The sequence below is a fragment of the Ammospiza nelsoni genome, chromosome 3 (genome assembly GCF_027579445.1).
Source record: "Ammospiza nelsoni isolate bAmmNel1 chromosome 3, bAmmNel1.pri, whole genome shotgun sequence".
NCBI classification, from domain to species: domain Eukaryota; kingdom Metazoa; phylum Chordata; class Aves; order Passeriformes; family Passerellidae; genus Ammospiza; species Ammospiza nelsoni.
In genome coordinates, this window is record NC_080635.1 from 20,762,981 (window position 1) to 20,789,885 (window position 26,905).

The 26,905-nt window shown below is 38.6% G+C and overlaps 2 protein-coding genes across 4 annotated transcripts in view; one reads left to right on the forward strand and one right to left on the reverse strand.

The window, feature by feature from the left end:
- Positions 1-8,287, reverse strand: part of SPATA17 (spermatogenesis associated 17) — an 80,260-nt gene extending 71,973 nt beyond the window's left edge. For all 3 annotated transcript variants that reach the window (XM_059469108.1, XM_059469107.1, XM_059469109.1), the window contains exons 1-2: positions 8,253-8,287; positions 2,634-2,684 (exon numbers count right to left, since the gene is read on the reverse strand). In XM_059469108.1, the coding sequence (XP_059325091.1) occupies positions 2,634-2,645 (12 nt within the window). In that variant the 5' untranslated portion in view covers positions 2,646-2,684; positions 8,253-8,287. The remainder of the gene's footprint in view (positions 1-2,633; positions 2,685-8,252) is intronic.
- A 6,378-nt stretch (positions 8,288-14,665) lies between these two features.
- GPATCH2 (G-patch domain containing 2) overlaps positions 14,666-26,905 on the forward strand; it is a 119,069-nt gene continuing 106,829 nt past the window's right edge. Inside the window, exons 1-2 of the mRNA XM_059468549.1 lie at positions 14,666-14,868; positions 22,871-23,584. Of these exons, the coding sequence (XP_059324532.1) occupies positions 14,813-14,868; positions 22,871-23,584 (770 nt within the window). The 5' untranslated portion in view covers positions 14,666-14,812. The remainder of the gene's footprint in view (positions 14,869-22,870; positions 23,585-26,905) is intronic.

Below are 26,905 nucleotides of genomic sequence, written 5' to 3' on the forward strand. Positions count from 1 at the left end.
TCACTGATTTCAACTGAATGAAACCTAAGTAAGAAAAACTACATTGTGTCTCAGATTATTTTATGCCTGATTTCTGTTTCCCTAATACTGTTTGTCAGTAATCCCAAAACTGAAGATTAATCTTTTTAGAAAAGACCATTTTTAAAAAACCTTCTGATGATGCTCATATTTTCAATTTGAAAGTTCTAAATGTTTGCTTTTATAAAGAAGTATAATGTTATGACTGCATTTCTTTTTAATTCCAAGGTGAACGTTTAAAAAATTCTTGAAAAAGAAGAGACAAGTGTGTGTATGCCCTTCAAAGTAATTAGCAAGTTTCAACAGTGATTGGTACAAAACAATTATTGTCATTGATCAGCACTGAACAGATAATTTTAAACAAAGTCATTGTGTGCTCAGCAGATTACAGCTTGTTAACGGGCAAGTTCTAAATGACCTCTTAAGCTAGTCAAATCAATGATGCATATTCCTCATTAAGTAACATCAAAATGTAAGTGGTCTTATAAATAATGTTTATTTTAAGCACTAAAACAAATGGCAAAACCTTGATATATCAAAAGCCATCTGCTCGTGGAATTTTTTTTTTGCCGTAGGATTACTTTTGTTGCTGAAAATTTACAGGAACCTTAAATCTTCTAACAGACAGAATCATATTTTGCCTTGAAACTGAAACCAATTTAAACAAGATCTCTGATTTAATTTTAAAAGGTTAAACTGATAGCTCTGATTACAACCAAATGCAATCCAGAAGGACAAGACATGTAGACTGGCTTCAAAACTATGAGCATGTGTATGCCCTCGATACTTCAAATGCCAAAATTGAAACTGCCTTTCTAAAGAGTGACTATAAACTGAAATAAATATCAATAACACTGTGAGACAAAACAAAGTGCTTAAATAGAAAAACATGCGCAGTTATATTTTTAGAACACTGAGTTATATTAATCATGAATCAAGCTCATGATGAATGAACATAAGGAACTGTTGGCTTAGGAAGCCTGAAGTTTGAGCACACATGATCTGTGCAGAAATGCAACAGGCCTGATTTGCTATTAGACCTTGATTAGCTCTTCAAGAAACACAGGACAGAAAAAAACACAAAAGCATTCTGTGTTTCAGACTGGTACCATTTAATGTCTCCTCTGCAGAAATGGCTGCACTAGATTTAGATAGAGGAAAATCAGATTCTGACATTTGCAACTAAATAAAGATCTGTTCTATTGTTTTCTATTGATTTAAATTTCCATTAAAGAAAAGGACATGACTGAAAAAATGGTACTTTGAAGATTTATATCACCTAATGATTCAACATTATATTTCCATTACAAATGAATAGGAACACATTCAATTTCTTTTAAAAATGAAAGACCAAATGCAAAACTCCGTTTGACTAGAATACATAATTAGCTCTGAAATTTGGTCTTCAAATATCTTCTGGAAGTACAGAGGCAACTTTTAAGAGCTGGCTTACATCTTACGTTTTCTCACTGATCTCAGCTGCATGAGTAAATAGCATTTATCCACTGAGGAATACTTTCAAACTAGCTAAGTAAGGAATGAACTATAACCACAACAAAAAGGTACATTTGTGAGGTATTAAACTGCTGTTAAATACCTTCAGTTCTTTAACATGTACCAAATGTAATATTCTACTTTGTGCATTTGAGAGAACTAGAACTAAGTAAAACACCTGATGAGTACAGGTCTCTTAACTATGAGTCATTCTGGACACAGAGAGGCCACAAAATTAAAATCCATCCCAAGAATCTTCTTACTCTACACGAGTTTCCCTGTGTTAATCCCTGGGTTAATCTCCATTGTCACCATATTCCTGCATTTGGTAGAATTCAAAAGGTAAGGTGCCTGGCTTAAAAAGATACAGGCTTCTAAAGTAAAGCACTTGTATATCACAAAATGAAAAAAAGAAGCAACATAAAAAGACTTAATCACAAAAATTATTTTATGTTTTCCCAATATTTGTTTTACATATTTGTTCAAGTGCAGTTTCAAAGTTCAGGGAAAAAAGCTTGTTTCTAGTTAAATATGTTTTGCAGTTCCACCCACAACAAACATAATTTGCTGTAGATTCATTGAAGTTCAAGGTCTGTTTATACACTTCTTCATCTAGCAAAATTCACTCTTAATATCATCAATGAGTTCAGTTCCACCTTTGTGTTTAAGCAATAAAATTGGCCTGTGCTCTCTAACTCTTGAGATCCAGCAAATGCCGTACACTAACAAGAGAAAAAGCACAGCCACATCAACAAGCTTAAAAGCCCTGTAGTTTTTCAGAATTGCAAATACATATCTACTTTTGCAGAACAAATGTTCTTACATTTGTAAGAACACTGGCAGATAGAATGTTGGAGGGTTTTATCGGTATCATACATGATAAGGTCCAATGGGCATTTAAATGGGGCAAAGACACACTGATGTACCTCAAATTCAGCTACAGTTTTCAAATACAACCCTGACGACTCAGTGAAACTTTAATTTTTAACTATGTACTATTTCCTGCTGTTGCCATCAGCATATCAATCAAGTGTATATCATTCTGCTTTGCTCATTTTATTAAAAGCAAATTCGGAGCACAATTGACTTTTCATTTGTTTAACAAGTGAAGAAATATTTACCCTGACAGCCATTTCATTGTAGAATTTCTCCTTCTTAATAAAATATGCTCTCTGTGAATAAAAAAAAAAAAAAAGATGGCACATATTTCAGTTACACAAAGACAGTCCTGCTATTTTTACATATAAAAGATAAGAATCTTTATACATAATACATAATAAGAGTTCTAGGCTAAGAGAGAATAAAATAAAACTTTGTATTGAAGAGATAGGCTTCCTAATACATAATGCAGGCTTAACCAGAAAAATCTATGGTAGTCAAACTAGGAGCTAATGGAGATATATGATCATAAAATGCTCTCCGCTGAGTTTGATAATCAATGGTGCTCTACTGAGAGTAGAATAACAAAGCAGAAATATTCACAAGTGCTGGTGACATGTAGTATTGTATGATTTATTCACTGGGGTTCTTTTAGCCAAAACTCACAGAAACATAAAAGGAATTCATATTTCAAGATGTCTGGTTTAATGAAAAATTCAGAGAAATGCTGTCTTCAGTCGAAATCGTTCAAGGATATGGATGCAGTGATGGAGCAAAATTGTGCTTTCCAACCATCTGTACTAAATGTTATGTACTTAGCTGCCTCCCGAGTAATCGTTGGGAATTTTGTTTCATTTAATATGCATTTCAACATCATAAAATCATAAATACAATGATACCATGTTACAGTGAATCCCCTGATATAGAAAACATTTCCTGAAGTCCTGGTTTCCTTCCAATAAAGTAGAATTCCTCTCATAGTGAACGAATCCCCTATTATACTAAGCAATCACTTGGCAGCATAGGTTATTTTAATGGATACATCACTTTAAACTAAGCTTTCACATCTGTTCCGCCCTCTAATTACAAATGCAAAATGAACATAATTCACAATTGTATCATAAAAAGTAAAATATAAGTACTTTGAATGCAAGAGTATGTCCTTTATTTAGCACAACATGCAGCTTTTATGTGTTTCTCATGTTTTAGACACAAATCAAAGGCAAAAGTGCTTTCCCCTGATATAGTGATTTTCTCCCCCATGGCAAACAGGAATTCACTATAAAAGGGTTTCACTGTAATTAGTGTTATTTGAATTGCCTAGTCTGATCCAAAGCAAATTGTCTGTGGAGAGCAGCAGGACTGGATTATTTATCAACAGTCTGGGCAATTAAGAAACAGTTGGCTGCAATATGTTATTTACAAATGAACACAATGATGCTACTTCATTTTAAATTCTCTTTCTTCATTACATTAAGCAAGGCATAATTCCTGCAGTTTAATTAAGGTGCATTTTAAATGCTCACTTTAATATCATACCAATCTACTAATAATGGAAACAGTACAAAAGATATTTCTTATATGAAAGAAAATTGCAGAATTGTTAAAGTTCAAAGAAGTTTCACATGTGCATGTGGATGTGCATATATACACATAAATATATCCATATATATATATGTATGTATTCAAAGGAAAATCTACCCCAAATGTACAAATTAGAATAAATAATGGACTGTCTCTCTCCCCTTTATTCTCCATAGGTATTTACTGAGTGATACTAACTGTAGATAGCTAATAATGGACTGAAATAATGCTTGCCTGACTTAAGTATATCCCTAAACTGCTTGATTAAATTGATGCAATTTTGGGTTGCAGCTCATCTTTTCTTTCTTTGGAAGGGAACGTAAGAGTTACCACACTACCAAATAGATAAAATACATTTTAATGGAAGCTTAAAATGTTCCTAAGCTTAAAAACATTCATCAGATTTCTGTCCATCAGTGATTAAAAGAAACAATTTTACACCTTTTTGTTTATTCTTCTCATATTTGAAAGCTGTGAGCACTTAGGTCTGAATGCATACCATTTCACTGAAGAACATAATAAATAAATTGGACACCTTACATCATTAATGCTCTTTATATCATCCATACTGAGAGACAATGTGGGACCACTTTGACTCTGAGCTTGGCCAACTATTGAAGAACTCCCCCTACTACTTACAAAAACAGTCAGTGGCAACCAAGGTTTGATCTTGCACACCTCACATTCCTCACACTAAGGTGTGAGGAATTCAGGCCTTACCCTACCACCACTTAAGAGGGTCACCCAAAACAAGAAGGAAGTTACACATTCCTGCTTTTACTCAACTCTTGCTCTAAATCACAAGTCTTTCCAATGCAGAACTGCTGATGCAACTGTCCTTCAACTTTATTCTTGCACCAAAAGCCAAAGGCTGTGTCAACATCTAGGTTCTTTTGCAAATGTATTTGCCCTTTGTTTTCTAATCCTGATTCGAAAGTTCTACTATTACAAATGATAGAGAAGGTGTTCATTGCTATTCACAAAAACAATGTGTCATAATTTAGTGTCATAATTTAGTGCTTCAACACAAGTCTACATTTATGTGCTCTCCTAATAAGCAAAAGATTCTTTCCAGAACTGGGGCCTGCTTGTCCAGAAGACACTTTTCTTATTTTTAAGTGGAATTTCATGCAGTTCAGCCCATGCCCTATGGATTGCCCCTCATTTTTCACTAAGTGACAATTCAAACGTGACACTGCCTCGTTGACTCTCTGGAAATAATTACTTTCCCAAATCATCCATGTACCGTCTCTACTTCTGAGCCAGGATGTCTTTGCCGTGAATTCTGACTTTAGTATACAGGCCTTCCTACCAGCTTATCTTAAGTGTAGGTTTTCAAAACATATTTGAAGCCTTGGATGCACAAACTTTTGTATACTTTCTCATAGTGTATTTAAAAACATGCTTGGGAATCATCTACAAATGATGGTGTCTTTAGTTTTAAAGAGTTAATACAAAATTACAAATTCAAAGAATTTGAGGAACCAGGGATCTGACTGAGTTTGAGAATGAGATCAAGGTTGAGAGAAGGAAGCAACACATGGTCTAAATTGTGAATGTGATCATGGTGTATTTTGGGGGGGTTGTAGAGCAAATAGGTATTTGCCTAATTCCTATTGGACTGGAACTATTTAAAACTTATTGACTTGAAGGTAAATCACTTAGGGTGGTGCCAAACTACATAACATAAAATATTCACTTTTCTCAACTGCATCTCCTTCCAAAGTAAACTGAAAATATGGCCATCATGCATTCCAGCTTCATATAATAATGAAATGTTACAATTCCCCTTGCTTTAGCAAATGATTCCCTGGCACTGAGAAAACAGTAATAAAGAAACGATGCATAGTTTGTTTCATGTTCTGGTGTTTTCCTGGTTCTAAAATTCATACCTTCCTGCAGGTCATGCAAACTTTCAGAATTCAACACAATCAATGCAACCAAGTTGTTAAGAAAACTGTAGGAGAGCATTTCTTAATTTTAGCTTGAGATTAATTAGGAAACAAAGCTTTATATCAAATCACTTTTATTTAGAATAGAAAGGCACATAACTTTAATCATATAAATGCCATCAATAGCTGCAAGATTTTTTAGGTTTTTTACCAAATATTTCTCTTAGCAATCAAAGGAAGAGGCTCTGGAGGAGAAGCAAATGAAATACTAGTGGTGATGCACATATGGACAGCCAATCTGATGAATCTCAGCCTTTGTTATTTTCCGCATCAGTACCATTCACATTTCACAATTTTGAATATAATCATTAAAATGATTTATTATCAAGCAATCGTGGGTATTTTGTGCATATGCTTTGCCTTGTTTGCTGGCAGCAGATACCAATCCAATCATTATCAGCAGACAAATTTTAAAGTGACCATTGTATTTAAGGAACTGTCATGCCAAAGGCATCATTGTCTTTCATAGTCAGGAGTCATTTCAACAGTTACTAGCAAGAGTTCATTGCAAACATTGCCTGATCTTTTAACTTGAAAATTATATTAAGCTGCTGAGATTTTGCTTTTTACATATTCTGTTAATTGAATAAAGATAGCAAAATAACAAATATAAGGTATTAACTCACACTTTATATTTAAGTCCACCCCAAAACACACGGAATACAGCAGTCCAAAGGGAGTAGAATTATCTCATACTTGTGTGGTTCTCAGGTTGGCTTCCAATCAAGCTGTTCTATTTAGTCTTCTCCAATCAAAGTGATGGCAAAACAAAACAAAATGTAGTGTTTAAGAGGAAAAGATCATTTCCTGTGCTGATTGCTGTAAAATTTGTAAGCTTTCTAATGAGATTCTCTTCCTCTAGAGCCCTGGCTAGCACTGGATAAGTACTGGAATCCAGAAACTGGATGAATTCATCATCTGATTTAGAATGTGTGTATTAAGTTGCAGAATTTTTTGTCCTACATTGTTCCATAGACTTCAGATTTGGCAAGAATTTCAGTTATGTCTTTTTGAAAAACTAAATATTCATAAGTCTTTATTGATTAAAGACAATTTTACTTTTCAGAATTATATTCAAGAACAGAAAGCTGAGGAGAGCTTTATGATGTTAGCTCTCTCAGGTCTGTAATTACAGGCAAACTGTTTGATCATGTTGATTTCTTCTTTCCCTTGTCCCAGTGACTGCACAGATCCTTTCTTTTCATTAACAAATTTTAATATAGATTATCATGTCTCTCTTCTACAGAAGCTTTCCTAGATTAAACAAACCTTCCTTATACTCAGGAATAATATTCAGCTGAAGTCCTACTTTTTTCAAAACAGAACCCAATGCAACCATGCAGCTATCTGCTCTGTATTCAAGAATTACTTTTAGAAGATGAGTGAAAACCACAGACTGAAAGGATGGCTCATCATTTATCAGTTAAGCCAGCTAGTAAATTGGAAGAGAGAAAATCTTTACATAGATTATTGATAGACTAGGGGAAAAAATAAATGAACTTTCAGGTAAGTGAGTCCTGATACTTGAAAACATAATTTAGTAGGGTGTATGAACTTTGGTTGGGAATATATGGTTTATTTTAGCTCTTTTTTTACTTCTTTAATCATCTGTTTTGACTTAAAAGCAGCAATTTAACAAAATTAATCAAGAATAAATGACTAACAAGTTTAACAGTATTGTAAAACATTAGTATAAATTGATAAATTAGTGAAGTAAATCACATACTTTATGTTAAATTATTTTCTTCTTAGTCCCCTAAACCTTATAGCAGAGGTTTTAGATTGTGTGCTATCACACACATTCACTCTCTTCAGGCCCATCACAGGAATTAGACCAACTACAATCTGCTTTGTGCCTTAAGGCAAGACCTCAAATACTTCTAGGTTCATTAAGTAAGAAATTTAAACCACTAAAACATAAAATAGCAATGTGTAGACACATTGGCTTATTTTATTTTCAAAATTAAAAGTTCTGCCAGAAAAAAAAAGAAAAAAAAAAGGAAAAAGAAGAAAAAAACCAGAAGCAGCATCTTGTAAATCTCCAATCCTGCAATTAATATCATGTGGGCAGACTTCTGCATGAGCAGATCTCATTGCTGGTTTGGGGACCAACACTCCAAGGCTGCAAACACTTAAACACTGACTTATCTTGATTTTTAAGTGTAGGCTTGCTCAAATTAATGATGCTTTTCATTGCAGTACAGTTAAGAGTGTCTGTGTGTATAAAAGATGGAGTTTCAGCTTTTTAATTTCATGATGAGCAAATGAATTATTCATACGTATTCTACAAAAAACCAAACAAAATTTTAAAAAGTACTTTTCTACCTCCACTACTTCTTTGAAACTTTTTCTTCTTAGATAACCTCTCCACCACTTCTGTATCAAAGTCGCCATTTTGCTCAGATATCTAAAATTAAACATATTAACAAAGTAATTAGCTTTTCAGACTTATGACCCATTAAAATTTCATTATAATAAAAATAACATACAGTGTATTATGCATCACACAAATGACCACTACAAGCATACTTTATGCATATACATGTATATATATACATATACATATACATATATACATTTGCACACACACACAGACACACACAGACCATTATATACATATATTTATTCATACACACATACTTTTGTTTTTGGAAAACATGGGTTACTGTAAACTTACCTGTATACTATTAGAAAAGATCAATGAAAAAGCCTTACAAATTTAATTTGCACAATAAATTGTTTCATTTTCATGGTTTTAACCAACAAATCTGACCAGTTCAGAATTTTTTCTGTCATACGCAACATTTTCACATACCATTATACCATTATACTATTTCATTATACCATATACCATTTTTAACTATTTGACAAAACCTACTGACACTTGAATTTTTAGATACTTTTTCACTTTTAGACACCTTTATGATTTATAAAATTACGCCTAGCTTAATTGTGAATGTTTACTTTGTCCTTAATTAATTAATTTTTATATGGACATATATGTTGCTACTAAAAAGTTCATAATTGATGTCACATAAACTTTTGCAGAAAATTATTGAATCATTACTTTGGGAAATGGAAAAAGCTGTACAAGGGATCATTCATACCACCTAACTATGGACATCAAACTTATAATCCTGCACTGCACTCAGTGAAGGCAGTCTTTGGATAATTCAGAACACTGAGAATTGGCAACATTGAGCCTGTGGTCCTAAGTAAGCCAGAGACAATCAAAGAATTATAGAATCAATCAAGGTTGGAAGAAACCTTCAACATGATCTCGTCCAATTGTCCACCCAACAGCACCATAATCACTCCTAAATCATATTCCCAAGTGCCACATACAGATACATCTTGAACTTCAGGAGATGGTGACTCCGCCATCTTCCCATGCAACTCATTCCAATGCCTAATAATTCTTTTATTGAATTTTTTTTCTAATATCTCATCTGAACCTCCTCTGATGCAGCTTAAGTACATTTCTTCTGAGTGTACATAATGACTGCAGCCTATCTTCCTATGGGGGAAATATTGGCCATTAAGTAGCAAATGTTATTTAAGCTAATAATTCTTTAGGTTTCATACAGTAGGTCTGGATGATGTACAATTAATTCCAACAGGCAAGAGGTCAGACTAGAAGGTGTAACAATCCCTCTCCCTCAACCGCCCTGTTTTATGAAAATACAGAAGTTTGAGCAGATGAGTTTGGCCAGCTTGGCTTATAACATAGAAATGGAAGAAGGCTTTCTGGGAGAATGGACCAACCACAATTTCCAGGAAATTTCTAACAATGTTATAAAATCATGGAATCACTAAGGTTGGAAACTACCTCCAAGATCAAGTCCAGTGTTGATACAGCATTTCCCAGAACAATGCTGGTGAAGGGCCTTGAAGGTCACTTCTGTTCAGCCTGAAGGAGACTGAGGAGAGACCAGTGCAGTTCACACCTTCCCAACAAGGGGAAGCAGAGAGGCAGGCAGGCACTGATTCTCTCAGGTGACCAGTGACAAGGAGGGAGTGGCCTGAAGCTGCGTTGGGAAGATTTATGTTGGATATTAGAAAAAGTTTTTCACTCAGATGGTGGTTGGGCACTGCAAAGGCTTCCCAGAGAAGCAGTCACAGCCCAATTCTTCCGGAGTTCAAAAAGCATTTTGGACACTGTTCTCATGCACATGGTATGACTCTTGGGACTGTCCTGTGCAGGGCTGTGAGTTGGACTTTGAAGACACTTGTGGGCCCTTGCAACTCAGGATATTCCATGTTTCTACATGAAATGTCTCTGAAACAGCATATCCAGGGGACATCTAGTTACTTCTTTTTCTCCCACTTATAACAAGATTTCTTAAACAATACTGTGTATCTATCCTGAAGATAATTTCCGTGCTTTCTAGCATCATGACTTTTTAATTGTATACAGTTCTAAAAGCCAAAAAATTGTTATTTCTTACAATGACACAGCATATATTTAGTTCTGTTGAAAAACTGGGTAACAGTTATTGCCTTTTTTTTTCCAAAATGCTCCAATTTTATTAAAATCAAGTAATACCATGAGAAATATTGAGGAAAAATTCAGTGCTTAAACATGGATTACAATAGGCTTGATATACTACCTCAGATAGGCTCGGACACGGCATGCTCGAAACCAGCGCTGGATCCTGACAGCAGCTTTGTACTTTATTATTCTGTCTTCATCTATAGCTCTGAAAAATATAAAAGTAGTAATATTTCTCAGCATGGTAATGTAGAACCAAAGCAAAAATATTATTCTAAATATATTTTATTGTTGCAGCTTGGGATCATTTTCACCAGGTTTTTCACTTTTAATTCTACATCTTTGCTAGTGCAGAAAAATTTAATTTACATTAGTTGCATAGTATGCAGGTAACAAAGAATATTGCAGCTTGTAGAGGATGTAAGTTTTAGGAATGGGCATTTCTTATTCCCATACAATACTCAAATACATGTCAGCATGTAACATGGACTTCATGCATTGTCGGTGAAATATGTGGATAATGCTTTAATGATAATTAGGCCTGAGTTACAATAAAAATCACATAACTGTATAAAATTGTGAATCTACAGTGTTTGTGACAAAGCTAAAAGTCCTGTAAGGAAGACTATGAAACTAAAAGAGATTAAAGAAACGTATTGTCAGTCTGGAGGAGACTTTTCAGAGAGTTCAGAAAGAAATTGTTACCATTATGAGTTTCAATGCTGAGGGGTAGAACTCAGCTATGAGATTGCCTCTAGCTTTTATTCTTCTTTTGTTTGTTTCAAAATGTCAGTCTGACAAGTCTTTGAACTTAAAATTAAATTTTAATTTTCATTGATTTTTATTCTTTCCCATTTTTATTAGGAACATAGTCACCAAATTCTTTAATTTGTTACCTGACAAAAAATAACGTTTAGGTTACTATTAGTTAGTTTTCTTAATTAGTTCTCCTAACAAAGTTTCATGTCAACATTAATTGCCTCAGTAAATCCAACAAGATCATTGTTTATCTGATAAATTAGGATTATCCTCATTATATGTCAGAAAATGAAATGAATTGCAGATTTACTACCAGAGATCAAGAAACATTAGCTCCACTCATTTTATATCATCTGGTGCAGCATGGGCTCTCAATCACATTAAATGGGCACAAATTTTCACTGTCTGATCTGCTTCAGACATTCTCAGTGCCTGAAAACTCTGGGAAACAAGCTTCTTTACCTAAAAATGAATAGTTTTCAAAACTAAGAGAGTTTTCTTGTTCCTTTCCTGCGCAGCTTCCTAGTCTTCAACAAGAAGCAGACACGTGCAGAATACTTTTCCTTAGAGGAAAATTATTTTGATCAAAAGGCTATGAGCGATTTGGGCCTGGACAGGCAGCCACAATTACAGCTTGGAAATGAGGGGGATATGGGACTGGCCACGTCAGAGGTGCCAGCTCCAAACCCAGTCCTACGCACTTGGCAGTGACAAGAGTCTTCTGGAAGAGCAGAAGCCTTCTCCTCTCTTACTCCCTGATAGATTTTTCCTAGTTGCCATTCAGTCTTGCCTGGCCAGGACGAGAGAGATGTCCTTGTAAAGTTTATTGAAGCAAACCAACAACAGAGTTGTTTTTCTCACAGGATAGTTCCACAAACACTCCCAGCTGCCTTGCCAGCAGAAGTGTTTTGAGGTGGAAGTTTCTCAAGCAGCTATCTGCCCTTTTGATCAGATTGCCCAGTTGTCATACTGCTTGAATTAAGCTCTTGAGAGTCACAGATACTTCACAAAGGCTGTACTGAAAGTTTAAAAGGCCTACTCAAGCACCTGACATATAGATACTACAGTAAATAAAAGTAGGTTCTTGAATGAGTAGAGTGATAAAATTGTGTAACACTTAAAAGAATGAATTAATGGAACTTGTATAATCTTATCCTTTTGCTAAGGGTATTTCTCAAAATGCAGGCTCGTGGTGTTCTTGCACTGTGGCATCATTGGGGAAGTTCTTCCCTAGAAAGGTGCTTTCCCTAAATAGCCGGCTTAGGACACCTTATACACCTCACATAAACAGAGTTCTGCATAAAGCACAACAGGAATGTTATTAAGATCAGAAAAACATTACTAAGACTTGTTGCTCTGCTGGACTCTTTGAATGCTCTCATTTGCATTCCCAGTTGCAAATCTGAATTTTCTGAAACTAACAGATCATAGCCCATCCTTAAAAGGGAAACAATTCATTTTTGGAGAGCTCTGCCAAAAAAAGAAATCCCCAAACAACAAGCATGCTGCCCTCCAATGGATTTCCAAGTCTGGCTCAGACTGTTCTTTCTAACCTGAAACATGTGAAAAACAAGCATAGCCTCCTGCAACTGACATTTGTTTAGTGAACTGCTGTGTGTACAGCCACAAGAGTATGAGTGAAAGTTCAGGCAAAGAGCAGAAAAACACAACACTGTACATGCAGGCAGGACTTGATCTCTGTAACTTTCAGTGATGTTCAGGAGCTTTGTTATTCATGCTAATGATGTTTTAATTAGATTCAAAAATAAATGATTCATTAATTAGTGAAGAAAAAAACCAGAACTGTGCTAAATATGTTTGGTGGTTTTTTATGTTTGAGCTTTTTCATTACACATACAGGAACAGTGCAGCTGAATAAAAGGATTTATGGGACAAATCTCTGCAATATTTAAGTAAGTCTTACAACTTTCAATTTCCAAAAACCTGGTCTGGGAAAAGTTGGCCACCACCATTCTGGGAGTCAGAAAACTCAGCAGAAACCATCCCGGTTGGTGAGGACAAGGGTAACAGATCTGATCTGATCTCTTTCAATTAACTTTAAAAAAAAAAAAAATATATATATATTTAAATATTAAAAAATAAGTAGTGTCTTTGCAAGAGGACAAACGTCCAGGCGCAGTCACAGATGGGAGCCAAGAGAGCAGGGACTCAGCGCTGGGCCCGCATCTCCAGGGATGCTCAGGGAACAGCAGCACCTCTAGGGCGGGACAGAGGCGGGAGGCTCCAGAGGCGGGACCGGGGAAAGGAGCTCGCCTCCCGAGGAGGGAGAGGGCGGAACTTGCGAGGCTCGGCGGGTTTCAGGATTTTACAGAGGCTCCTTTTCCCTCAAAATTATCGTGGGGCGGGGAAGAGTGGGACACTCAGTGTTTTCTGTGTATAAACGGGCCACCTTAAAGAAGCTGCGCTGCGGCCACCAGGTCTCATCAGATCGCTGTGGAAATATTGGGGAAAAGGCGATGGGTTGGTGCTCTCGGGAGGGATTTAAAAGCGAAATAGTTTCACAGAATCGTATAATCACAGAGAGGGTCAGGCTGGGAGGGACCACAGTGGGTCATCTGGTCCAACCCCCCTGCTCAAACAGGGCCACCCCAGGGCACAGGGCACAGGATTGTGTCCAGACCGTTCTTCAGTATTTCCAGTGAGGAAGACTCCACACTCTCTGTGGTCAACCTGTCCCAGTGCTTGGTCACCTGCACAATAAAGTTGTTACTCATATTTAGATTGAACTTGCAGTGCATCCAGTCTCTACCCATTGCCATTTGTCCTATTGCTTGGCACGGCCGAGAAGAGCCTGGTCCATCGTCGTCACGCTTTCCCCTCACATACTTAGAGACACTGACGAGGTTCTCTTTCACTCGTCTTTTTTCAAGGCTCAACAGGCCCAGCTCCCTCAGCTTTTCCCCGTAAGAGGGGTGCTCCAGTTCCTTAATCATTTTCATAGCCTTCCACTGGACCTTCTGCAGGAGCTCCGTGTCTCCCTCGTACTCAGGAGCCCAGAACCGGACAGTTTCCAGGGGGGCGGCCTCCATCGCGTTGCCGGCGGAGAGCGGGGCCCGTCCGCCCCAGCCCGGCATAAGGCGGTGCATCCCGCCCCACCACCGGCACGGACCGAGTACCTGTTCGTAAGGAAATACTCCTCTCGGAGTCCCGCCATCCTCTCCTGAAGCCGGGCCAGCGCGGCCATGCTGGCTCGCTCCTCCCGCCCGCAAGACGCTGCCGCCATGGCAACGGGACTGTCCCAGTGCGCTCGAGCGCGGGGGTGTCGCTGCTGCCGGCGGCCCCGCGGCGCGGCACGGGCAGGGCTCCGGGGGCAGCGGGCGCTCCGCGGGGCTGCACACGATCCGAGCCGGGGGTGCTGGAGGGAGCGCGGCGCTTCTGGGCAGCGGCCGGGCCAGGGAAGGGAAGAGGCGAGGTGGTCGCGTCCGGCTTCCTCCGGTGCTGCGGCTGCTTCCGGGCTCTCATCATGGGGGACTGAGGAGCAGCGCCGGCCGCCCGCGCCCTCCCCGCCCGGCCCGAGCCCTCCCGCCCTCGGCCCCCGCCCGCCTCCCCTCGCCCAGTCTCTGCGAAGCGGCGCCAGCCTCCTCGGGGAGCGGCCGGGGGAGGCGCCGGGTTCATGTTCCGGGTCGCTGAACCTACCCCGACCCGAGCTCAGGCGGCGAGGAAGAGCTGGTAAGCCCTGGGGGGGACAGACGTGCCCGCCGCCCCTGCCCGGCCGCGGGGCCGCCATCTGCCGGACGGGGTCCCCACACCGCCTCCGCGCCAGGAGCGGGCCGTGGGGCCGAGGGGGGGCCCCGCTCCGGCCGGGCCTCCCTCCCCTCCCCTCCCCGTGCGGCCCTTTGGCCGGGGCAAGGTGCTGGAGCCCGCCCCGGGCCCCGGGGACCAGGCGCTGGGGCTCCGAGGAGTGCCGCTGCCGTGTCGCGGCGGCTGGACGTGTTTGTGACCGAGCAGCGGGCTGCAGGAAGAAATTTCCAAGCCTTGTTGAGAAAGGGAGAGTGGGGGAAAGATGAATCAAAACTTTTGTCCCAAGCTTAGTTAGGTTTTCCTGTCTGTTTGTGCTTTTCCAGTAGTGGTAGACTCTCTAAGGCCCAAAGCCCTCGGAGCGTGTGCAGCTGAGCATCCAGGGCGGTGTGTGTTTCCTCCTCTAAAGCTTTCCTGCTGCAAACCAGGAATCAACAAGTGCTGCTATAGCCATCGAGCAGGGAAACTATGGGTAGCTCTCCTGCAAAAGAAGTTCCTAGATTTATTGTTTTATGTAATTCCTTATGCTAGCATAGCGACCCCAAAACCCATTTTTTTTTTTTTTATTGTAGCACTGTAAAGAGGGAAGGCTGAGTAACAAAATAGAAAAGCTCCATTCTGTTAGGCTGTGCAGATATAAAGACTGGTAGTGGAGAGACTTGATGGAAGCAAGATGTTCCAAACAACCAGCTGGAAACAGTTCATTTTTTTCCTGAAATCTTGTGATATATTTGGTATGGACTGGTGTATGTAGCTTCTCTCTTGTTTCACTTACTAATGGGAGCAAGGAGGATTGTGATGGGGTTTTGTTTGGGGGTTTTTTTGCAAAGGCTGATAACATTTTTTAGAGGCTATGTTACCTGCACAGATACCTGCTGGTAGATTTCCCAGCTGAAATAGACTTGAAATATATTTCCTTTCATCTTTTTCTTTGTGCTTTTCTGGGGATGGGGAGGATGGGGGGAGGGAAAGGTTTAGTGCTTCATTTCTCCTCATCTTTTGCTGATACCACCTTTTTTTTTCCCTGTGGGTATTTTTTCTATGTTTTTCTATGTGAGAAAACTTTCAAAGAGAGATTTTATTTGCCCAGCTGCTAATTGTTTGCTAGAACAAGTTTTCTGGTGTTGCTAAGCATCCAAATTTGCCTGGTGTAAATATAACAACTTCTGTTGGTGCAATTCAGAATGTTTCAGAGAACGAGGTATACTCCAGTGGCACAAGTGGTTTTTTTTGAGTATTAATGCTGCATACAGTGGAAACATTGGCCAAGATATTCCAAACACATATCTGTGTTCTGTCAAAGTCTTCACTATTTATTTGACCTGTCATTTGTCTTCAAATTTTAATATTTTGTGTCTGCTTAAAGTAATTTAGTTCCAGAGGCTTCTAGAGTAGCCCTCAGCAGTATGAGGTGTAGGCATATTTTTCTGTAATTGTCATCATACAGTAATGATATTACTTATGCTAGTACACTGCTCAGAGGAATTCACTACAGAGGAAAATATTGAAATTTTGTCCATTAAAAATCTGACCACTCCTCAGAGCTGCTCTCTTATTTTTCTACACAAGTTATTTCAGAAGCTGTCTGTTAAAGGACACCTGTTTGAGTGGGATGCAGGAAAATACTTTTTACAGTGTCTAATATTTGATGTAGAAAATTAAGAACTTGTGCTTTCTAGAAACTTAAGATCCTAAAGAGGTGAGTAGTTTCAGAACAGCCACAGAGTAAAATTTTTCACTTTTGGTGGTAAAGCTCCTTCAAAGCAGAATGGTTTTTTTTAATTGTGAGTTCACGTGGCAATTTAAGAATAGTTTGCAGTTTGATAGTTGCTGGGCACTCTGATTCTTTTGATAATGACTGTGGTGCTTTAGTGTATTACCATGATTTGACAGGTCATGTGGTTTGGCACCTTGGCAATTAATTAATGAAGTCATACTTCTGAAAAGGGCAAGCATATCAGTAAATGGCAGCAATGGGATTGCAAGAATTGCTCCCTCTCATGATAAATTGCTCCAAATCTCATTTCTGGCTGACCAATTCATTTGTGTTAGAGCCTTGTTAAATGTAGTTCATGTCAGCATCTTTCTGACTGAATGCTATTGCTCTGTACTGAACACTTTTTCACTGTTTAATATGGGTAGACTGATAGTATTTATATATTGTGCCTTTTGAGATCAGCAGCAGTTTCAGAAGAGTCAGATATAATTACTGCAAGTTAGCCTGGTCTTAATTTTTAGGGGGATCAGCAGTATAATAGGTGATAAAATTCCATCATTCCTGAAATACTTTGTATTGTATAGGACAGAATTACAGAAGTGGTCATCTGGTCCAACCTCCCTGCTCAAGCTGGGTCATCCAGAGCACAGGGCACAGGATTGCATCCAGATGGTTCTTCAATATCCCTGGTGAGGGAGACTCCACACTCTCTGTCAGACTGTTCCAGTGCTCGGTGCCCTGCACAGTAAGGAGGTTCTTCCTTGTGTCAGGAAAATCCACAAATGCCAGAGGCTTATGTCCACAAAGGAGACAGAGGAGTCCTGCAACTTCATTCAAATAAAGAGAGGGAGAAAAAAATGTGTCCACCGGGGCACACATCCATGGCATTTTCTAGAGGTTTTGGAGGGTGCAGCCTCCTTACATCCTCAACTCCCTTGCCCCCTTCCTTTCCCCATTGTCTGAGGCACTAGGAAGGTACAGCCTTCCCAAACTGCCGACCACATATTCCCCCCTTGAACCTGCTATTTTACCCCAAAGTTCAGAAACTCAGGCTTGTGCAGACCCCTTTGTTTGGTTCAGGAGCCAAGCTGTCTGGGCTCTGTAAGGAACCTGCTGCCCACAGTTAGCAGAGACATTGAGCCCCTTTTCAGAGATGTTAGCGTCCACACCTTCACCCGTAAAATTGTTTGTAAAGACAGTAACTTTCCTCTCAATCTCTCCTCTTCTTATTTCTCAGTTTGTCTTCACAAACTCTAGTTATTATTACCTTAACCCTTTCTAACAACCAGGAACATTTGAAACACACCCTCCCAACTTTTCCATGTCTTGTTTCTGCATCAGGTGTGGCAAGTAAATACAGGTAGCTCTTATGCCCTGCAGTGCTGGTTGATATAGGATGGAAAGGATGGCTTTGCATGCCTGGTGGTCCAGCAGATAGTGCCAAAGGACATAACTAGGTGTGGATGTGGAACTGGATGCTTTGTCCTCCTCTCAGTGATGGCTTTTTAATGACAGGGAGTTTAAATAGTCTAGGCACAACTTCATTTTCTGCTCATAGAATGGTTACGTTTGGAAAGACCTCTGAGGCAGAGTCTGTTACTGCAGCACTGCCACATTCACCACTAAACCCTGTCCTCAGGTGCCACATCCACACGGTTTTTGAACACTTCCACCAGTGCTTCCACCACTTCTCTGGGCAGTTTGGTTCAATACCTGACCATTCTTTCCTAATTTTTTTCTTTGTAATGAAGAAAGTTTTCCTAATATAAAATTTTTTGAACTACCCCTGGTGCAGCTTGAGGCAATTTCCTCATCTTGTTACCTAGGAATGAGGGAAACATAAACTTCTGTGTAGCAGAGGTTTATCAGTGATTTCATAATCTACCATAGTCTCTTGCCAACTTTTTAATAATTTTTACTTAATTGTGTTGCTTTGTTTTGCTTCCCCCTTTGTGTGTCCCAAGAACCATGATAAGTCTCTTTTTTGATTATGTAAATTCTTCAAGTAAAGCAGTGGGATTTGTCGTGTGCTCCTCTCTTCCAAATACTTTCACCTCTTCAATCCAAATTTCAGTCACACTCATTAATAAAGCAGAGCTCTCAAAATCAGTGCTTCTAGCTAGGGCTTTGTGAAAATAACTTCTGAGGTGGAGAAATGGGATTTAAATTAGTGCCTGTCTGAAGATAAAGGTACTCCATGGGTACAGCTGAGACATCAGAGAGTCTGTATGGGAAAAGATTATTGGGAGTCAGGTTTTTTAATCCCAAGGTTGAAGGAACTATTTGATTTCTCTCGTGCTTTTAGCTTGTGATCAAGGTGGTTTGTGAACGAAGCAAAACTCATGGTTCTTCTTGGAATTGATGAAGCACAGATGCAGCATGAATTTAGCTGCAAGAAGCCCCAGTCCTGTTTAACAGGAAAAGGTGTAGAACTAGAAAGTAAATGTAAATTCATCTGTGGGTTTGGCAAGATGTAATGCCTCTTAAGAGTTGTGCAACTAAATTAACTTTTCCATCAGTGTGTGTTTGTTAAATATTTTGTAAGCAATCAGAGCTCAATTGTTATGTGCTTTAGGTGTGAGGTGAACACAAGTGATTCTTAAGTTTCACTGAAGAAGTGAGTGCCCATCATTTCCATTAGGATTTTCGGTTTGAGTATTACACTGAACAGAAGCTGTGTGATCTGTTTTGGAGCAGCTGAAAGCAGTCATGCTGTTCCCTGCAAACAGAATTTACATGGTCTATTCTGGTAAGGGTTAGAGAGGAAATGGGTCAGCCTTTGGTGAACTACATTAAAATTGCTTCAGATAAATGTAAAGGTCACTGTAGGCAAACTAGATTTTCTTGTAGTAAAGTAGGATCCTCTCTAAGTGAGGACATTACAGTTTATTGCTAGCTGTGGGCTGTTGCTGTAACAGCATTTTTATAGCCTTATGTGAGTTGTGCTAAACTGTGGCTCATCTTAATATTTTATGTACCTCAATATGTTGTTCTACATTCATTGTTACAACCTTTGAAATTTCTTATCTTACTGAACACTGCTGATACTCACTGGTCATGTCCTCAATACTTTTTGTAGTTATTTTTCAACTTGTTTCAAATGCAAATATTTTTGTTACAGTCCCATCTGCAGCAATGATTAAAATTGCTTCATAGGCTTGACAGCTGGTTTCAAAACTGAGTTTGTCTGATAAATAATGCTATAATAAAAATGTGCTCCTGAATTTTTGGAGATAGAACAGTTAATCTGAAATCTATCTGGCTGCTGCTACCTGTGGGGTTTTTTTTTTCCCTTCAATTATAGCAGGAGAAATGAGAGCACCAAAAAAATTAAGCAAAAGAGATTTTTTTGGGTTTTCAGGAGAAGGAGTTTTAATGTGGACCGCTGGCATGTTGAAAGTGGAATGTGAATAGAAACCTGAAGTGGTTTGTATTTGCATTCTCAATCTATTGCAAAGAAGCTTGCACTGTCCAAATTGATCAAGTAATTTTGTAATCATCCTAAGGAAGCATGTTGAAATAATTAAACTATTAATTTGTCTGATCTGTGTAGGAGGTGATGCAGTTATGATACATTTATATTATACATTGGACCATGGCTGCAGTTTTTAGGGCAAAGAAGGTCACTGTACAAACCTTAATTCAGGAGTTTCAATGAAGAGACTTGGTATTCAGTAGAAGAGATTAATTGCAGGAATGCATAATATTCAAAGTCATAGTCTGCTGGAAGTGAAGTCCCTTTACTGTTCAGAGTCATTTAAGAATCTTGTTATCCCTTAACTTCAAAACACTTGAAGATGTTCACTTTTCTTGCGTTTTGTCTTTCGATCTGAAACCATCTATATTGCAGTATTTTGGGAGGAATACAGGGCAAGTTTCATTCAGGTATAAAACTCTTAACTGGATATATTGTGTTTGATCTTGAAGTATTTTGGAACTGAGGCAATTTTAACCACCATACTCGTGCCATTATCTGGAGTAAATTGGTATGTCCACTCTAGGAGCTACATTGATTTTAGTGACATAGTTATCCATACAGATTAGGGATACTGAATTGAAGGAATTAATCATAAATTATGGTGCAAGGCATTAGTCTCCCTGTCTTCTCTTTCCCTTTTGCTTTGTGCTGCAAGATGACTAAGAGAATGGGCAGCAAGAGATTTATATAAGCTAGTTCATATTCTGGCAGGTTAGCAGAGATCTGTTCATTTGGTGAGCTAAATCTAGGTTTAAGCCTACAAGTTCATGTTTTAGTGCACCTCCACTTCTATCAGTTTGCCATAAATGCAAAAGTGTATGGCTTTTGCAGGAAGGGTTGGGCAGGTGTTTGAGGGAATTGGTGTCTCAAGTTAACCCAAATGTGCTGCCATTTGTTCGTTGAGGTGTTACGGTTTCTGTACAATGAGTGCATGTCACTTTTGATACGAGCGTCTCTGGGGATTGCCTGTCCGCATGGGGATCTAACAGGAGGGCTGAAGGGGTGAGTGCCTCCCACTGCAGCCACAGCCATGGGGAAACATGGGCTAGTGCCTCTGGTTAAGCATCTTGTGAACCAAATGGATTAAGGAGAAAGTGTCACACTTTTCCAGAGCTGTCTCACCATTTACAAGACAGTATAATTCTGCTGTACCGAGAGCCAAGGAAACATTAAGAGGGAGTAATATGACTAGAGGTTACATGAGGACAGGAAAAGAGGTATGGGAAATAATGCAAGTGACACAGCTGTTTCGAGAATTCAAAATAAACTTGTATTTCTACCACTTTCTGTGCTTTTATTGTTCCTGCAATTGAAATCTTTAAAGTAAGTATTTCTGAAAATGGTTTAAAAGGAGAATATATAACTTCTTTAGGTAAGATATTTCATGAGCATTTGGATTTCTTCTTAAACGTGTTCTTCATTTCCTCCATTAATATTTAAGACTGCCCATCACCATTAGTATCTTTGATGGTGGAGTTTGTGCTAAGTGGCAGAGGGAAGCTGTCTGTGATCTGTCTAGGTTTTCTCCACAGCACCACTGAGTATGTGTAGAAAACTTGTTATTATAGGTTCCTCCAGCCATTTATATTGTAAAACGAAGTGAAGGGTCTTGCTTTTAAATGTCCTCTGCATAATTTACTGAATGTACAATGTACAATGTATTCCACATGTATCAGTTTGTGCAATGTAGTAGCAAGCATGAAAATTATTCTTTGCTTTGCCTCAAGGAAAGGGGTCTTCTGATGTTTTGATATGAAAGTCTGATTGCTGTGTATATGGAGAAGGTTCTCATCCTTCAGAGAGGGATTAGAGTTCAGCAGCAATCATTTAATGTTTTTGTAATTACATTCATGTAATGCATGGGTGAACTTACTGAGTTAAAGATGTGCTAAATGCTAGTGAAATTTGAAGAGGAAGAAGCAAAACATTAAGGCCTTAATTTGACACTGTATCTTTAGGAATTGTTTTCCTTATGCGATTATGGGATTCTATGGATGCAAGTGCCTACATGTGGTAGCAAACTTTTACATTCAATACTCTAGAATTACCTGTAGTTGGGTATTCTCTCAACCCAATATAACTTCATTGAATTGCTATTTTTTTAAAATCAAACAGATGTCAGCCATTTGGAAAGACAGACTTATTTGCTAGTAGGAAAAAAGTCATTATCCAAGAATTGCTGTCTTAACTTAATTTTAGCATTTAGGCAACATTAGGAGATAATCATCCTTAAAAATATTTTCTCATAATGAAAGTCTTAAGCAGAAGTCATTGTTATACATAGATACAAGGAGAATATTATGTATTTCATTTCCCATTCTTAAATTTAAGATGTGTCCCTTACCTGCAGTTAGAGTGAATGCTCACTGTTGATGCTCTTGCCATGTGGGATTCCTGGCAGTCTTATAAGTGTGATGAAATTAGTTAAAACCAAACAACAACAGTGAGGCCACAAACCAATGGGGGGAAGCCCCTGGCTGCCTTTTCTTTCCAAGACAGAAGTTTGGGAAGATACCTTTTAAAAGGAACACATGCTGATGTGCTTCAAATTCTGTAGGACTGGTTGGCAAGGTTTTGTCTCTTGGCAGAAAGAGTCAGTGGCCATCCTATAAAGATTATTCTGCTTTGCCTAAGGTGTCTAAAATGATTTTGTCCTATGAGGTTGTTGTAGTTTATGCTTAGCACTTTTAATTAATTTGTTGTTTTCTTGTGTGCTTTTTTCCCTTTGAAATCTATAGGCATTTCAGTAGGACTATGGAGGAGCTGGTTCATGATCTGGTCTCAGCACTGGAAGAAAGTTCAGAGCAAGCCAGAGGAGGTTTTGCTGATACTGGAGATCATTCTCGAAGCGTGTCTTGTCTTCTAAAGAGGCAAGCAAGGAAAAGGAGGGGACGGAAAAGACGTTCATTTACCACCCATCACCCCTGGGAGACTGGGCACTGCCTGAGTGAGGGCTCTGATTCCAGTTTGGAGGAATCAAACAAAGACTACAGGGACAATCATGCCACCAAGAAAGACCACAGCGATTCTGATGACCAGCTGTTGGTTGCTAAACGTAGGCCCTCCTCAAACTTGAATAACATTAGAGGCAAAAGGCCTCTGTGGCACGAACCAGATTTGGCTGTGGACAGTTTGGGAAACAGAACTTTGCGCAGGAGGAGGAAGGTAAAACGCATGGCGATAGATCTGCCGTCAGAAGTCTCTAATGCACTGACAATAACTCAACAGCAGGATAACAGCAGAGATCAAGAAATGGACAATAACAATAAATCATACCAGCACCAGGAGTTTTCCAAGAGCAAAGTGAAGAAAAGAAAAGTATCTGCAGCTCGACAAGGTCCAGAAATCTTGGATGAAGGAGTAGTTATAGAAAATGAAGAAGTGAGTCAAGCAAATAAGGACAAAATGGAATATGAGGAGCAAAAAGGCTCAGATGAGAACATGAGTGACAGGTTATTCTTCCTTTTTCTTTTTAGAGAAACTTTGGATAATATTTGTTTGCATTTATTACTGTTCCTTGTATTGAGAAACTTTAGATTTTTTGTTGATTCCAGAGTTTAAATTCTAGCATCAATAGTATCTGTTTTAACAAGTTACTCTTACTTTTTTTACATCTACTATTTTTTATGTATTAGTTGATCAAGTTAAGGAATTCTGCATAAAATAGTGACGTAGCAGAGGAATAACCAAGAAAACAGTTTAGAGAAATAATGCATTCTAATTGTTTCAAGATCAAGAGTGACAAAATACACATATGAATGACACAGGTTTTTCTGGATATTTCAACTGGTAACAGTTGTCAGATAAGAATTTAGTGTTTTTCCAATTTCTAGACATTGGTACTTTGATTGTTATCTCTATTTGTCAGAAGGGTTGTCAGTGTTTAGATTCACCATTTAGACAGTATGTTCTGGTGTGTCATGGGCATAAAAAGTCTGCAGGTTGCCAAGGATATACATCATTTACGAAATGCAAAAACCAATTTACAGTTCAGAAACACCTGAGCTTACCATTAGAAAAATGGAGGAATGATGACCCTTTGGCAGTACACCTCATCCATCCATTCCAGACAACAGTCATACTACAGTGGTAATTGTTTCCAAAGTACTATTTTGACAACACAGTAAGGTATAAGTCATTTTTCTACTGTACACAGGGGATGTTAACTGCAGGGCCTAGTAAGGCTGGTTTTGTTTGTTCCACAAGCCAGGTTCTGAATGCAGAAGTGTCAGCAAGACAGACACGTCTTCAAAGATATTATTTTGATCAGTTCCCTGATGGCACTGGTGTCCCTGTTGTCTTTGTAGGAATTTATCTATAAACTGTTAAGCCTTTTCCTTACTGAACAGATAGAATTGAGGTGCAGAGAGTGGTTTTGACCAGAGCAGTCAGATTGGTTACTGTAATAACAGCAGCATTGGTAAGTGACTAACTCCAGTTATGGTCAGAAAAGTCCTAAGTCTTTCTGTTATGTACTAGCTCTGTCCCTCACCTGTGAACAAGAAGGAGCTGGAAGAGCTGAATAAATCCCAAACCTTAAACATTTTTCCTTACATGTTAATTACTAGAGCAGAACTCATCCTTCAGGGTAGCCAGTGTAGACATCTCCCTTTGGCATGCAAGTTGGAGTCTGTGCTGTTAGAAAGCCTTTAGAAAACTTGTCTTTTCTTTGACAATACTTGGAGTCTGTTCCTCCATGTCTGGGACAGATGTTTAAAAATTTCCCTCGCACTAGGAACCATTGTATAGCTTTTCATATGTCCATATTCTTGTTACATTTCTCATTTATGAAAGACTTTCTGTTGTGCTATAAGGGTAACAGTTCTTCAACTCAAAAGTTCTGTAGCTAATTTTTGGATGGAGAGAAGAGTGTTCAATTAGGATATTCTCTTTTAGACTCCAAGAACCAAACTAATCAGGTCAGTCTGAATCTTCTTTCTCAAAAGAAACATTATTGTTTTAAAAGCTGATCTTCCTCTTCAAAATACTTGATGTTTTGTTACCCCAAATGCTGCTTTTGTTCAAGTCATATTCCAAATGCTTGTTGTATATGGCCCCAGTATTCCAAATGCTTGTTGTATATGGTCCCAGTAAGTAGTCTTTAAAACCGTTCTCATCTTCATAGGGTTTTCTGCTTATGCAAACAGTTGAGGTGGTCTGTCATTCTACTGAATAGAAAGCTTTGAAATCACTGAATTAGAAAACTTGCATTTCATAGTGTGGCTAGAAATCTGCCTAGAAAGCTCTCAGGTGATACAGTATCAGAATATTTCGTATGTGCATAATTTTGTTTTAATCTAACTTTACTTAGATGCAACAGTGCCTTTATTAGAGATCATTTAACTAGAAGAATTTCAAAGAACGAACAAACTCTTAAGAAAAGTCTGCTCTGAAAGTGAAAGCTTAGATTTTAAAAGGGAAGATGGGATTGTACAAGATGCAAAGAGGTAACAAAGCATCTTGGATAACACTTGCACTTCAGCAGGGCTTGCTGGAAGAGGAAGAATAAAAAGTATACAAAGTTGCTTTTGTTTTGTATGCAGTAATGTGTGCAGTAGTATTCAGTGTAATAGTTCAGTAATTCTTAAAAATAGGACTAATTTTTTAGAAGTTTGTTTTTTAGAGACAAAACCAAGCTGATAATTTTTAATGGGAGTTAAATTGATTGGCTCTAAAACCAGTCAAAAGTTTTCAGAGTATACATGACCTTATCAGAAAATAACACGTTTTGGAAGTGCACATTAAAAATGTTAAATGGCCCTTCTTTGGCAGTCTTTTATCTCTGCATGTGTGTGTTCAAGCACCAAAAACCAGATTTTAAGTGCATGATTCTGAAGTTGAAAGAGGAGTCTTCAAACTCTTGAAATGTCAGCATCTAAATGATCCCAAAGATGAATTCCTGGGAGGATTGTTTTAAGCACTGGAAATGAGATTTTTGTGATCAGAGCTTATCCATCTTTATCCTCATTGTACAGCTTTTGGTCAGTTTCAGCCAAATTCAGCAGTGTGTGATGTTCTGGGTGCTATTTGATTCCCACCGGCTTTGGCTCTTGTTTGTGTTTGAAGTGACTAAAGAGAGGTGAAATCTCAATTGCCTGTTTTGAAAGAGAAGCAGCAGTGAAGCTCGGAGGCACCACCCACTGTGGCTGGGGGGCAAACAGGAGCTGGTCAGGTCCTGGGGACAGCACAAAGCTCCCATGTCTCATATAAAACCAGGGCACCAGGCAGCTCATTAGTCATAGGAACTGCAAATTACAAGTATTTCTTCTTTATTTCCAGAAATACAGAAATAAAGATGTGAAAGCTTTTTGGATAGCTTAGCTGTTCTTCCAAATTTTTGCTTGCACACACTATTTTATAGGACTAAAAAGAGTCTGTGGATTTTTCTGTTTTCATTGAAGTCTTACTGGGAGTGGAATTCTCATTATAAAGCAAAGGAATAAGCAGTATACTCTGCAAAATTATATTAAAACTGGAAATATATTCCATCATAATTTCAGTTTCATGTACTTATCTATTAATGTATTAATTCCAGAAGTTTTGAATTTATTCAGTGAAATGACTGCCATCTAGCAATTATCTCAGCTGTAATCCCTGCCCAATGTGACTGTGGTCTGAGGAGAGTGAGCACTGTGGCTGCCATGGACAAGCCAGTGTTAGTTTGAATTCTTAAATTTTTTTAGAATTTTTTCAAAAATTTCAAGTGGTTATGTTTTTATGTGCTGACTAGTCCTTCAGTGAGAATTTTTTCACAATTTAAATATCTTAAAAAA